A 15798-nucleotide genomic window follows, 5' to 3' on the forward strand; every position below is an offset into this window, starting at 1 on the left:
CGTACGAGGCACAAAGTGCCGATTTGCGAATATTTTATTCACAAAACGACCATTTGCGAATAAAATAATACGCAAATTGGCACTTTCCACCGAAAAAAAAATAAAACGGCTCTTGATACATGTCCCCCCCATGTGCCCTGGTGAACCCACAATAGAGACTATGGGGGAAACTTATCAAACATGGTGTAAAGTGAGACTGGCCCAGTTGCCCCCGGCAACCAATCAGATTCCACCTTTCATTCCTCACAGACTCTTTTGAAAATGAAAGGTGGAATCTGATTGGTTGCTAGGGGCGACTGAGCCAGTTCCACTTTACACCATGTTTGATAAATCTTCCCCAATGTGCCTGTAGATGCCATGGTGACCCCAAAGTAGAGGCTATGTCCCCATGGCAGTAACTATATCCCTGTAAATACCTTGGTGACCCCACAGCAATTATGTCCCTGTAGATGCCCTTTTGACCCCATAATAGTAACTGTGTCCCTGTAGATGCCCTGTTGACCCCATAATAGTAACTGTGTCCCTGTAGATGCCCTGTTGACCCCATAATAGTAACTGTGTCCCTGTAGATGCCCTGTTGACCCCATAATAGTAACTGTGTCCCTGTAGATGCCCTGTTGACCCCATAATAGTAACTGTGTCCCTGTAGGTGCCCTGGTGACCCCCCATGGCAGTGACTATGTCCCTGTAGATGCCGTGATTACCCCACAGAAGAGACTTAGGGGGACATTTATGAAGTCCGGCGTTTCTTACAATTGTCTCCGCAGCTCAGGGGATTTATGCAGCGGCGCATTGCCTCTGCATAAATCCCGATCGCACAGAGTCTGTCCGTGCAAAAGTTTTGAAACCTACGCCAGAGCTGGCGTATGTTTCAGTATCATTTTTCCACCGGAAATGATAAATGCGGCGCCCGCAAACTCCCCGCCCCCTCTGCATGCTCCCGAACCCCCGTAGCGCCCCTTCTCTGCCCCACTGGTGAAGGTGGCGCAGGTGGGACAGATGTGAAAAAAATAATCGCAAAAATACCATTTGTGAATATTTTTACGCGGATATGCTCCATCTACGCCTAAAAAAGGCATGAACGCCTTTTCATACATGTCCCCCTATGTCCTTGTAGAAGTCCTGGTGACTCCATAGCAGTGACTATGTCCATGTAAATACTCTGGTGACCCCACAGCAACTATTACGTCCATGTAGATGCCCTGTTGACCCCATAATAGTAACTGTGTCCCTGTAGATGCCTTGGTGACCCCATAATTGTAACCATATCCCCTGCAGATGTCCTGGTGACCCCATAGTAGCATCTATGTCCCTGTAGATGTCTTTGTGACCCTATAACAGTAACTATAGGGGGGATTTATAGTGCTGTCGTAGTGTCCCAGAGCAGGTGTGACCCCCACTCTCTTCTGCACACCTGTCGTCAGGTACTATTCTAAAGGTATGCTCTGGGTGAAACTCACATTCTGCACATCCGCCACTAGGTGTCACTAAAGTAGATATACTGCACTGTATTCACTTACATAGCTGAAGGAGGCTGTATATGCCAAGGGGTTAACTAATGTGTGTACAGATTCTTGTTTATGCCACGTTTATGTCAATTATTGCCTGTCCAATCCTTGAGCTGGTATTCTTACCGCCACATCTACTATTTTTGTTCTGCATTTTTAGTGACTTCCGTAAATGTTGTTCCTGGTTACATGCTGGACTCTATGGTTACAGTACTTTGCACTTACACCTGTTCTAAGTAAGTAGTGTGTCAGGACCAGGGCGGGCCTTAGGGGTGTGCGAGCAGTGCGGCCGCACAGGGCGCTGTGCACTCCCGGCAGGAAGGGGGCGCCACCTGTGTCCCCCTGAGGCCATAAATCCGGCCCTGCCTCTGCACAGCAGCCCAGGAAGCTCTTCTCCCCAGACATGTGACTGCAGCCTGGCCCCCAGGTTCACAGAGGCCCATAACCCTGCCCCCTCCCCCGACGGAGACATCAGCAGTGTGATCCTCCGCTCTACCTGCTTCTCCTCATGGGCAGAGACATCCTCCACTACTACTGCAGTGTGACTGGGAGTATATCTATCTATCTCTGTCTGTGTGTGTTAGTGCTCTGTGTGGTAGGACAACAACTCCCAGCATACTCCTGTGTGGCTCTGTGTGGTAGGACAACAACTCCCAGCATACTCCTGTGTGGCTCTGTGTGGTAGGACAACAACAACTCCCAGTGGTGGGTATGTGTATATGTGACTGTATGTGTGTCTGTGTTTGCAGGATATATATACTGTGTGTCTGTGTAAGCAGTATATACACTATGGGAGAGATTCATCAAACATGGTGTAAAGTGAAACTGGCTCAGTTGCCCCTAGCAACCAAAGAGTCTGTGAGGAATGAAAGGTGGAATCTGATTGGTTGCTAGGGGCGACTGAGCCAGTTTCACTTTACACCATGTTTGATAAATCTCCCCCTGTGTGTCTGTATGTGTATATCTATCTGTGTAAGCAGTATATACAGTGTGTGTCTGTGTATATCTATCTGTGTAAGCAGTATATACAGTGTGTGTCTGTGTATATCTATCTGTGTAAGCAGTATATACAGTGTGTGTCTGTGTATATCTATCTGTGTAAGCAGTATATACAGTGTGTGTCTGTGTATATCTATCTGTGTAAGCAGTATATACAGTGTGTGTCTGTATGTGTATATCTATCTGTGTAAGCAGTATATACAGTGTGTGTCTGTGTATATCTATCTGTGTAAGCAGTATATACAGTGTGTGTCTGTGTATATCTATCTGTGTAAGCAGTATATACAGTGTGTGTCTGTATGTGTACATCTATCTGTGTGAGCAGTATATACAGTGTGTGTCTGTGTATATCTATCTGTGTAAGCAGTATATACAGTGTGTGTCTGTGTATATCTATCTGTGTAAGCAGTATATACAGTGTGTGTCTGTGTATATCTATCTGTGTGAGCAGTATATACAGTGTGTGTCTGTATGTGTACATCTATCTGTGTAAGCAGTATATACAGTGTGTATCTGTATGTGTATATCTATCTGTGTAAGCAGTATATACAGTGTGTGTCTGTGTATATCTATCTGTGTAAGCAGTATATACAGTGTGTATCTGTATGTGTATATCTATCTGTGTAAGCAGTATATACAGTGTGTCTGTATGTGTACATCTATCTGTGTAAGCAGTATATACAGTGTGTGTCTGTATGTGTATATCTATCTGTGTAAGCAGTATATACAGTGTGTGTCTGTATGTGTATATCTATCTGTGTAAGCAGTATATACAGTGTGTGTCTGTGTATATCTATCTGTGTAAGCAGTATATACAGTGTGTGTCTGTATGTGTATATCTATCTGTGTAAGCAGTATATACAGTGTGTGTCTGTATGTGTATATCTATCTGTGTAAGCAGTATATACAGTGTGTGTCTGTATGTGTACATCTATCTGTGTAAGCAGTATATACAGTGTGTGTCTGTATGTGTATATCTATCTGTGTAAGCAGTATATACAGTGTGTGTCTGTATGTGTATATCTATCTGTGTAAGCAGTATATACAGTGTGTGTCTTGGGATGGGCTACAATCAGCCAAAAGAATATTCTGCACAGGGCGCCATCTACCCTAAGGCCGGCCCTGGTCAGGACAGCCAGAGGTGGGCACTACCCCTCCTGGTACTGTGACAAGTGGCGTAGCGGTACATACCACCTCACCCCAGCTAAACCACAACACCTGGCAGCCTCGGTTACTGCGCTGTCTTACAGAAAGATTCTCTTTGTAGCTCATAGCAACCAATCACAGCTCAGCTTTTATTTTTCTTATTTCTGGTAAACTGAAAGCTGGGCTGCGATTGGTTACTGAGGACAATAAGGAGAATCTCCCCGGTACCTCGCTATGTTTAAGTTATCCGATGTAACAACTAGTCACAATTTAATTATTGTTGTTTTGCATTTTTTTTTCTCTCTGCCCCCAAATAGGTGGGAAAGGGGCACGGCCCGGCGTAAAGTGTAGTGCAAACGCTGCCACATGGTGCTGGATGTATGAGGTGCGATATTCAGAACAGAGAACATGGCTGAAATTTTAGATAAGAGCAACTCACTCTAAGAAAATTTTAGACATTTCTATACTCTTTAATTCGAGGATGCAATCACACATACAGGATCTGCCGCAGATTGATGCAATCACACATCCAGGATCTGCTGTAGGTGGATGCATCCACACATACAGGATCTGCCGCAGATTGCTGCAATCACACATACAGGATCTGCCGCAGATTGATGCATCCACACATACAGGATCTGCCGCAGGTGGATGCAATTACACATCCAGGATCTGCTGCAGGTTGATGCAATCACACATCCAGGATCTGCCGCAGATTGATACAATTACACACACATGATATGCTGCAGGTGGATGCAATCACTCATCCAGGATAATAAATAAGTAATAATAAAAAAACCTGCATAGGATCCCCCCCTTTCCATAACCAGCCGGGTTAAAAACCAAGCGACAGCAGCCTAGTAACACCAGGGTGGGAAGAGCCATTGGTTTAGGCCCTCCCCAGCCCAATAATACCAGCCTGCTGCCGCCCAGTCCAGGAGCGGCGATTTTTACGCTCCGGGACCACTGGCACCCGGCTCTTCCCAGTACCCCTGATGGCATTGGGTACTGGGGTAATAATGGGGGGGGGGGGTTAGTGTTAGCCATTTTATACCAGCCAACACTAGGCCCCGACTTAGTAATGGATTCCGTCTATCAGACAGCTTCCACTACTAAGCCTGTAAAGTAATGAAAGAAAACACAACACACCTAGAATTTTTTTTTATTCAAATAAAAACACCCCCACACCCCTCGTTGACCATTTTATTGAACATTAAAGTCCGCCGGTCACTGACGTAGTTCAAACAAATCCGACGTAATCCTCTGCATACCTGTATCTGAAAAAAACAAGCAAAAACAGACAGCAAGTAAGGGGTTAAGTCCCTGGGAGCCAGACTGTAACTCCCATGCTTATGCTGGTGGTCACCCAGCTTTCCCAGCATTCTGTAAGGTTAACCCGATCCTGGGAAAGCTGGGTGACATCCAGCATGGGAGCTACAGTCTGGCTCCCAGGGACTTAACCCCCTGGGGACCAGACTGTTCTGGCACTGTACCTGTACCAGCAAGGAAGGGGGTTAAGTGCTCCCTTCCTTGCTGGGGCAGATGCAGTTTGCTCTCCATGTGGGTGCTGGGGGTTACCTACTGCTGCTTCCTCCACAGTTGCTAGCAGTCACGGTATGTCCCGGCCCTGCCCCTTGTACCGGCCGCGTCCGACATACTGGGACTGCTGGCAAATACCGAGGAAGAGGCATCAGGTAATCCCTAGCCCCTACCATCACCCTCTCCCCCCCCCCCCCATGGAGAGCGTACTGCATCTGCCCTAGCAAGAAAGGAAGCACTTAACCCCCTTCCTTGCTGGTGCAGTGCCAGAACATTCTGGTCCCCAGGGGGTTAATATCCCGCTGAGAAGCAGACTGCTTTCTGCTTCTGGGTGGGAAACCCCATTGGGCAGGGCATCCCAGCTTAATTAGGGGATTCCCTGCTCCTGTACTGTAAAGAGGGGTCTGCAGTGCACCCCTCCTTACTGTACAGCCACAGAGGGTTAGTATTGATGCTGCTGCCCCTTACACTCTGTGGACCGGGTGCACTGCACCCGAACCATGGAGCATACTGGCTCCACATATACACCACCTCTAATGTGGAGTCAGTCTGTGACCCATGTGCGACTATTTTAGTTAGTCGCACATGATAAATCATGCCTACTTTCAGTGTAAGCTGAAGTAGGCCTGATTGGTGTATGTCGGGGAAAAGTCGCAAAATTTTGCGCAGCTATGTTGTTTGCGACTTTTCCACTCCAAAAGAATGGCTTAAATATTAAATCTCCCCCTTAGTTTCTATGTTGCCGATAGTAGCCAATCACAGCTCAGCCTTCATTTTACCAGAGCAATATGAGAAATGAAAGCTGAAATGTAATTGGTTGCTATGGGTTACAAGGAGAATGTAAGTATAGGACAGAGCCATCTCTATATCTATCACCGTATGTCCGTATAGATGCCTGGGGGCCCATAACAATAACTATGTCCCCTATAGATGTTTTAGTGACCCTATAATAAGAACTTAGAGGGGGGAAATTATCAAACTCATTGTCCCATATAGATCCATTGGTGTCAGATAGGTTGCCACGGTGCCCCCATAATGGCAGCCGCATTGCCCCTACATACCACCTAGCTTGTACCGTCCCCAGATCCACTTGTCTACTCTTCCACCACTCTTGGTTGTTCACTAGAGATCAGCTATGGTGGCATGAAGCATTGGGGACATAGGATGAGGACTCTGTTATGGGGTCTTGCTTCCTTACTGGATACCCCTAGTCGGTGATGTCCGCCATTGCTGCCCAGTATTTACGGTGAGCAACGGATGAGACACGTAATGTCATCCGCACCCAGACCATCTCCAGAGAGCAGCAGGGATGCTGGGAAACTGGAGGGCCACAGGACACCCAGACATGTTGTGGAAGCTGCAAGCAAATGGGGAAGGAAGGTGAAATAAGCCGAGCCTATGTGTCAATCACACTGAGGAACAGTAACGTGTACAAGTCTGCTGTAATAATCTCTATATCCTGTAAGGGACGTGTCCTGGCTGATAAACAGCATGTCAGGACTACAGAAAAGCTCTTCTCCCAGCCATTCCTACTCTTCCTCTGACACACACAAAGCCCCTCCCTTTTGTTAAGCCCCACCCACATCCAATTTAAATTTTCAAGAAAACAGCAAAAAAATTGTGCTCATATAACTGAACCAATAAAGCTTACCGCAGAACCCCCGGACATCCAATAGGCCGGCTGGAGCGTCATGGGCAGGTGAGAAGGAAGGTGGCCATGAGTCTGGGGAGACACCATCTGTCTCCTCCCTGCACTTCAGTAGAGTCAGGCCCCCTCCCCCGTGATGCACATACTCACAGGACCCGGTGGCGGGCACAATCCCACAGCGTTCCATTCTCCCATAAGTCACATGCCAGGGAGCTGGGAGAATGGAACAACACGATACTGTGCAGCCACTGGGTCGAGTATGTGCATCGTGGGGGGCAGGGAGCTGTTAGCCATAACAACCATAGAGGCAGACCACACTACCTGGGGGTAGCCATCGCGTGGTCGGCCTCTATGGTAGCTACACCACTGCTTGTACGCTGAGTAGCAGATGGAGGGTTCCAAGGATATATAATTTATGTCTTTTCTCTACACAGTGGTGTATCATTGTCTATTATTGAGGACCCCCCCCCCCCTGAGATATACTGAAGAGAGTTGGGGGTTCTTGGATCAGGATCTCTTTCCTTTTTACTCCTGGAGACAACAGGTAGACCATAGACTGGAATTAGGAAAAAGTTGACCCAATTTTGGAGATACTCCTTTCCCGCCAATTATCTCATGGGCATCCACCATTCTTTTTTAAGACAATTTTTTTAGATATCTTTTTTCATTTCCTATGCAGGAAATAAGCATCGAGCAATCTAACGCCTGATATGAGTCAGTGTGGCCGGACGGGGGACGTCTCTGCTCAGTTCTGATTTACGGTCATCCCTCCCATCATCAAGTAGGAAGTTACACCAACTACAGGCGGATAAGAGAATGAGCTAAGCTGCATGACGCCACCACTTACCACTTCTGGAGGAAATGAGGAGGTGCACACAGTGACTGGCGCTCAACACTCCAGGACATCATTGGGTGGAGGCGAAGGTTTCGGACCATCCTCGGGAGCAGGTAAGGAGACCAAATCTCGATATTCACTTCTATACTGTCTTTGGTTTCTTAAGTGTCGACAACTCAACTGGAAGAGGGACTCAGCCTCACTTGTACATGATCACATCTATATAGCGATTGCTAGAATCATTCTGAGAAACCTTGACCTTAGAAGACCCCGCAAAAAAAAAATCTAAAAACTTAAAGTTTGTCTAAATTGGATCAGTAGCTGTAGGCGATAGTGGCTACAGACATTATGCTTGTATTGTATTATCATATACTTATTGTGGACTCCATTACTAATGTTCATTGGGGCTACCGTATGGTATAAAGGGGACGTGACTTAAGATGATCTTTTTGTCTCATTCCCGGAGAAGGGATCATGTTAAAATCAGGTTCAAGAATCAACGTTCTGCCAGCTAAGAAGGTTCTCATGAGACAAAGCCTCCCTCCACCTTACTTGTATCCTCTCCACCATCACATTTCTAGAATTATTTCTTCTAACTTACTTTCCAACCACAGGAAATTACTAAATCTTGTGGTACAGGAGAAGCCAGCACCCTTCCGGTACCATAACTCAGGTTTTTCTGAGGGGAGAGGGAAGGAGGAGGGTATCAGCTTTTCTCCTCAATCTGCTTTTACTGGTGGTCTTCATAAACACACTGTACTAGGTAGGGTATCTGTCTACCCCTCTACTATGGAAGGGGGTTTACAGTCCCCTGAAACATTGCTAGTTGGGAGTCTTGGAGAGCAGCCATGGGTAGATATTGAGATCCTTTTCATATTCCTCATGGTGACATTTTTTTTTTAAGGTTTTGTAGAAAAGAAGAAAAAGAACCCAACACACTGGAAAGATCATCATGGGAGGTCACCTTCTGAAGCTGGGGCTGCTCCTCCTGTCCATGGCTTGTTCTTCATCAACGAATAGCTTTAACCAAGAGATGGAAACCAGCAGTGCCGAAACTTTACCCATTTCGACCATGAACAGTTTGCCCGTTTCTTTACATGACAATTCTCTGGGTAATAAGGAGGCTACTTTGAATAATACCTCAGCTAAGAAACTTATTACTTCTCATGGAAGTAGCAAAGAATCTAACGTTACCCTCGAAAAAGAGACAAATCTAGCTGGTGAGACAACTCAAGAAGAAACATCAACCTTCCCAGTGCTTGAGATAGCCATCAGGCCCACCACCAGAGGTCCAGTGGCTGCTGCTTTAATTGACAGTACACCTGATCATAAGGGGGCTGATGCCTTGCTCGAGGATCCTCTGATATCTAATACAAGTGCCAAAGAGCCAAAAGTAACCCCTGTGCAAGAGACAAGTCCAGCTGGTGAGACAACTCAAGAAAAAACATCAACCCCCAAAGGAGGTGGTCCATTGGCTGCCCCTTTAGAGGGCAATACACCCAGCAATAACGCCACTACTTTCATTGTTCCCTTGACCAAGGGGCCTACAATGTTTCATGCCAGTACAAAAGAGCCAAAAGTAACCTCTAAGCAAGACACAAGTCCGGATGGGGTGACGTCTCAAGAGAAAACATCAACTGAAATAACCACCGGTTCAGCCACCACAAAAGACCCATCACTGTCCAACCTCAGTCCAAAACCAGCCAATGTCACTATTCCTTCACATGGGCCATTTACAAGTCAAGAAGATGATGGGTATGAGACCACTTCTACTGGTGAGATGCCAGAAAGTCCTAAATCACTGTTGACACAGGCCCCTGATAACAATAACCAGGGGGCCAAGGATAAGGCATCAGACGACAGCAATAAGAAGAAACTAGTCCTGATTGTGGTCATTATGGTGATCCTTGTCCTGATCCTGATCACTGTAGTGGTCATACTGGTGAGGAACAAGAGGCGGAGTGGCTCCCAAAACTTTCACAGAAAAAGCTCCAAGAGGCAGGATGTATGGGCCGGGCAAGTGCCGGAGCTGGGAGAGGGGAAGATGATGCAGCATCCGATGGGGGCGGAAAACGGGACGGCAGGAAACAAACCAGAACCAGGCCAGGAGCAGGAGATGATCACGTTTACCACTGCCGAAAAGAAGGACGATTCAGTGGTTGAGGTGAATGAGCTGAGCAAAGGAGGCGCCTCAGAGGAAGAGAAGAAGCCATTGCTGGAGGACACTTCACAAATGAAGGAAGAACCAGAGAAGCCTCCAGTACAAGAAGACATCCCAGCACCCACTGTGGAGCAACAGCTGGTGTAACATGGACGATGAGGTGAAGACGGACAGGTGAAGGTCCCGTCAGTGAGGGGCTTCCCTCTGTATACCATACAGTATTATTATATACAGCCAGCTGCTCATATTACAGTACAGCGCTTTATTTCTGAAGGGTTAATCTAGTGCCGCCAAATATACCTTAAAACAAAGATGGGAACACGTATGGGGGTCTGTATAGTGGAGGGACAACTAGGTCAACTCTTCATAGATCTCAAGCTCTCTCTACTTAAAGGACAACAAGCCACAGAGACACACCCTGCAACCTATGGGGCCCTCAGAGACTGGAGCCCCAACCCTCACTGATCCCAATCCTTTTGCTGCGGGTAGAAAACTGTGCAGGACTATTGTCAGCAAATAATGGGCTGGGGGCACTGGCCTAAGGGTATGTTCACACAGGCAGCGACTGTCAAACCAGCGTGTAACCCTGCCCAAAACCCTGCTGCCATTGACTTCAACAGGAGGGGGGGGGGTGAAACATGGCAAATAGAATGACATCTCACTTTTGGAGCTGCCCCTGTGTGAACATACCCTAAGGGGGCATAAACACCATACCCTTCTGTCCTGGGGGCAAAATCAGATCCCATAACAGGAGGTCCATTATGGGGGAATCTATCTATCTCCTATCTATCTACTTTAAGATGAGAGCAGCACTACTTCAAATAGTTGAATGGTGCCAGCAGGTGAGACCTTTGACTCGCGTCCGCAATTATATACAAATAGATGAACCAGCAGCACTCCGTTCTTGTAGAATTGAAACGTAAATTTATTCCATACAAAAGTTGCAACGTTTCAACCGCCTCTCGCAGCATGCTTGAAAAAGACTGTGAGAGGAGGTTGAAATGTTACAACTATGGTATGGAATAAAGTCACGTTTGAATTCTATAAGAACGGAGTGCTGCTGGTTCTCCTATTTGTATCTCTTCAGTTATAGGATTGGCTTAGATTGGCTTTGTGGGACTTCTCCATGTCCACAGAACTTTCCGGATCACTTGCATGTATTTTAGTTTGCACACATTAGATGAATAGTGTTGAGTCGTTAATGTGTTATTCAGGCGGCAACTCTCCTGTGGCCCCGGTATACATTCCTGGGGTGATGGGGTCCGGCAGCTCTCCTGTGGCCCCAGTATACATTCCTGAGGTGATGGGGTCCGGCAGCTCTCCTGTGGCCCCAGTATACATTCCTGGGGTGATGGGGTCCGGCAGCTCTCCTGTGGCCCCAGTATATATTCCTGGGGTGATGGGGTCCGGCAGCTCTCCTGTGGCCCCAGTATACATTCCTGAGGTGATGGGGTCCGGCAGCTCTCCTGTGGCCCCAGTATACATTCCTGAGGTGATGGGGTCCGGCAGCTCTCCTGTGGCCCCGGTATACATTCCTGGGGTGATGGGGGCTGGCAGCTCTCCTGTGGCCCCAGTATACATTCCTGGGGTGATAAGGCCTGGCAGCTCTCCTGTGGCCCCAGTATACATTCCTGGGGTGATGGGGTCCGGCAGCTCTCCTGTGGCCCCAGTATACATTCCTGGGTGATGGGGTCCGGCAGCTCTCCTGTGGCCCCGGTATACATTCCAGGGGTGATGGTTTCCGGCAGCTCTCCTGTGGCCCCAGTATACATTCCTGGGTGATGGGGTCCAGCAGCTCTCCTGTGGCCCCAGTATACATTCCTGGGTGATGGGGTCCGGCAGCTCTCCTGTGGCCCCGGTATACATTCCTGGGGTGATGGGGTCCGGCAGCTCTCCTGTGGCCCCAGTATACATTCCTGAGGTGATGGGGCCCGGCAGCTCTCCTGTGGCCCCAGTATACATTCCTGAGGTGATGGGGTCCGGCAGCTCTCCTGTGGCCCCAGTATACATTCCTGGGGTGATGGGGTCCGGCAGCTCTCCTGTGGCCCCAGTATACATTCCTGGGGTGATGGGGTCCAGCAGATCTCCTGTGGCCCCAGTATACATTCCTGGGTGATGGGGTCCGGCAGCTCTCCTGTGGCCCCGGTATACATTCCTGGGGTGATGGGGTCCGGCAGCTCTCCTGTGGCCCCAGTATACATTCCTGGGGTGATGGGGTCCGGCAGCTCTCCTGTGGCCCCAGTATACATTCCTGGGGTGATGGGGTCCAGCAGATCTCCTGTGGCCCCAGTATACATTCCTGGGTGATGGGGTCCGGCAGCTCTCCTGTGGCCCCGGTATACATTCCTGGGGTGATGGGGTCCGGCAGCTCTCCTGTGGCCCCAGTATACATTCCTGAGGTGATGGGGCCCGGCAGCTCTCCTGTGGCCCCAGTATACATTCCTGAGGTGATGGGGTCCGGCAGCTCTCCTGTGGCCCCAGTATACATTCCTGGGGTGATGGGGTCCGGCAGCTCTCCTGTGGCCCCGGTATACATTCCTGGGTGATGGGGTCCGGCAGCTCTCCTGTGGCCCCAGTATACATTCCAGGGGTGATGGTTTCCGGCAGCTCTCCTGTGGCCCCAGTATACATTCCTGGGGTGATGGGGTCCGGCAGCTCTCCTGTGGCCCCAGTATACATTCCTGGGGTGATGGGGTCCAGCAGATCTCCTGTGGCCCCAGTATACATTCCTGGGGTGATGGGGTCCGGCAGCTCTCCTGTGGCCCCGGTATACATTCCTGGGGTGATGGGGTCCGGCAGCTCTCCTGTGGCCCCGGTATACATTCCTGGGGTGATGGGGCCCGGCAGCTCTCCTGTGGCCCCGGTATACATTCCTGGGGTGATGGGGTCCGGCAGCTCTCCTGTGGCCCCGGTATACATTCCAGGGGTGATGGTTTCCAGTAGCTCTCCTGTGGCCCCGGTATACATTCCTGGGGTGATGGGGCCCGGCAGCTCTTGTCTGGCGGGCTCCTCGCACTGCGCTTCAGCTGACCCCTCACAGTGCGCTCCAGCTGGCTTCTCCCAGTACAGTCCAGCTGCCCCCTCACTGTGCGGTCCAGCTGACCCCTTGCGATATCCTTCAGCTGACCCCTCACAGTAAATCCAGCTGTCCCCTTACAGTACACTCCAGCTGGCTTCTCCCAGAACAGTCCAGCTGCCCCCTCACGGCTCTTGGGCGGTCCAGCTGCCCCCTCGCGGTGCGGTCCAGCTGCCCCCTCGCGGTGCGGTCCAGCTGCCCCCTCACGGTGCGGTCCAGCTGCCCCCTCGCGGTGCGGTCCAGCTGCCCCCTCGTGGTGCGGTCCAGCTGCCCCCTCGCGGCTCACGGGCGGTCCAGCTGCCCCCTCGCAGTGCGGTCCAGCTGCCCCCTCGCGGTGCGGTCCAGCTGCCCCCTCGCGGTGCGGTCCAGCTGCCCCCTCGTGGTGCGGTCCAGCTGCCCCCTCGCGGTGCGGTCCAGCTGCCCCCTCGCGGTGCGGTCCAGCTATCATAGCGGTTTGTACTATCAGTCGCCATTATTTCTGTAATTAGTTAATAAATTTTCACATTAAATATTTTTTTACCTACAAATCGAGTGTCTGCTTCCTCCTGTGCTTACATCCTGTGTGCTGCTGTTATTTGGGGTTTGCTTGGTGTCGGGTGGGGCGGCAAAAGGACAAGCAGAAAACCACAAAAAAGATGCAATACTAGAAGTGACAGAACTCACAGCGTCCACACCCAGAGCCAATGTGGCCCAGCGGCCATCCCATACTGGTCTGTGTATCCCACACTGATCTGTGTATCCCATACTGGTCTGTGTATCCCATACTGGTCTGTGTATCCCATACTGGTCTGTGTATCCCATACTGGTCTGTGTATCCCACACTGATCTGTGTATCCCATACTGGTCTGTGTATCCCATACTGGTCTGTGTATCCCATACTGGTCTGTGTATCCCATACTGATCCCATACTGGTCTGTGTATCCCATACTGGTCTGTGTATCCCATACTGGTCTGTGTATCCCATACTGATCCCATACTGGTCTGTGTATCCCATACTGGTCTGTGTATCCCATACTGGTCTGTGTATCCCGTACTGATCTGTGTATCCCGTACTGGTCTGTGTATCCCATACTGATCTGTGTATCCCATAGTGATCCCATACTGGTCTGTGTATCCCATACTGGTCTGTGTATCCGGTACTGATCTGTGTATCCCATACTGGTCTGTGTATCCCATACTGATCCCATACTGGTCTGTGTATCCCATACTGGTCTGTGTATCCCATACTGATCTGTGTATCCCATACTGGTCTGTGTATCCCATACTGATCTGTGTATCCCATACTGGTCTGTGTATCCCATACTGGTCTGTGTATCCGGTACTGATCTGTGTATCCCATACTGGTCTGTGTATCCCATACTGATCCCATACTGGTCTGTGTATCCCATACTGGTCTGTGTATCCGGTACTGGTCTGTGTATCCCATACTGGTCTGTGTATCCCATACTGGTCTGTGTATCCCATACTGGTCTGTGTATCCGGTACTGGTCTGTGTATCCCATACTGGTCTGTGTATCCCATACTGATCCCATACTGGTCTGTGTATCCCATACTGGTCTGTGTATCCCATACTGGTCTGTGTATCCCATACTGGTCTGTGTAAGCTATTACTCTCTTTTATCAGCCACACCCAGCTGACTGGACATCTCTCTGGCGTCTCCAGCTGTCAGGACATGATTGGAGTTGTAGTTTTGCCTTCGTGTCTGCAGCACCTGCTACAGCCAGCAGGTGGGGATAGGCTCCCATCATCTCAATGCAATGGCCGGGTAAGATGATCTATAGATCGCTCGGAGAGTTGTTATACATTGTTATCTGTCTCCCATAGGTTCCTATGGTAAAACAACATATACCGCACCATCTATGTTTATTACTGGATGACTCTGTATGGATCGGTCTGCTGAGCTATTCTATACAGCAATTACATGTACACCTGGCATACAGCACCATATGGGGGCTTCTAAGACACTGCTGGGGTCTCTGCCGGGTAATGGGGGTCCATACATACATCTACCAAGTACACCAGGAGCTCTCCCGCCACATACAGTGTGAACAGTGCCCTGCCGTCTGCCTTAATAGCCATTCCTTTCAACGTAGATATACCTATAAAGAGGTGTGTCCATGGAGAACTGGGAGGGGTTTATTTATATTTACATATAAAGAGGTGTGTCCATGGAGAACTGGGCGGGGTTTACTTATATGTACATATAAAGAGGTGAATCCAAGGAAAACTGGGCGGGATTTATTTAGATTTGCCTATAAAGAGGTGTGTCCATTCAGGACGGGGCAGGGCTTATTTATATTTACATATTAAGAGGTGTGTCCATTAAGAACTAGGCGAGGCCTACTTAGATTTGCCTATAAAGAGGTGTGTCCATGTAGAGTTGGGTGGAGCTTACCATGCAGCAAGTTATATATAAAACAGTTTTCTCGTTCAGGATTAGGAGGGGCTTATTTATATTTGCATAACGAGGGGCGTTCCCATTCAGAGTATGAGGGGCTTATTCATATTTGCATAATAAGGTGGCGTTCCCATTCAGACTGGGAGGGGCTTATTTAGAATTTCAAATAGATGTATCCATGCAGGAGTGGGTGGGGGTTAAAGTGGAGGCATAACAGCTTTCTGCACTTCAGGGGCTTGGGAACGCCTCTTTGACACTTTGCACCAGAGAGTAAAAGCATTTTCCATGCTCTGGAAGCACAGACAGATATATGATAGGTACCATGTGTCTCCTTGACCTAACAGCTTCTAACAGTGTCAGCAGTCAGATCACAGCTGACAGATCCCCTTTAAGACGTAGAAGTGCAGGCAGATGTCTACACCCACCTGTCCAGGGTGACATGACCCTCTGCCTAGTGAAGCCAGTTCCTTCCTACACTGAGGACCCC

The 15798-nt window shown here is 49.1% G+C and overlaps 1 protein-coding gene across 2 annotated transcripts; it reads left to right on the forward strand.

Annotated features, from left to right (window-relative positions):
- Window positions 1–3608: 3608 nt before the first annotated feature.
- On the forward strand, window positions 3609–10750 carry LOC138800531 (uncharacterized). 2 transcript variants are annotated; one of them, XM_069982275.1, is made up of 4 exons: window positions 3903–4038; window positions 7275–7384; window positions 7520–7788; window positions 8580–10750. In XM_069982275.1, exon 4 carries the CDS (start codon window positions 8628–8630, stop codon window positions 9981–9983), a length of 1356 nt encoding a protein of 451 aa, XP_069838376.1. In that variant the 5' UTR covers window positions 3903–4038; window positions 7275–7384; window positions 7520–7788; window positions 8580–8627; the 3' UTR covers window positions 9984–10750. The 2 variants fall into 2 exon arrangements, with proteins under 2 accessions (XP_069838377.1, XP_069838376.1); XM_069982276.1 differs by lacking the exons at window positions 3903–4038; window positions 7275–7384 and adding an exon at window positions 3609–3648.
- Window positions 10751–15798: the final 5048 nt, after the last annotated feature.

Source organism: Dendropsophus ebraccatus, chromosome 9 (assembly GCF_027789765.1).
Source record: "Dendropsophus ebraccatus isolate aDenEbr1 chromosome 9, aDenEbr1.pat, whole genome shotgun sequence".
Classification (NCBI taxonomy): domain Eukaryota; kingdom Metazoa; phylum Chordata; class Amphibia; order Anura; family Hylidae; genus Dendropsophus; species Dendropsophus ebraccatus.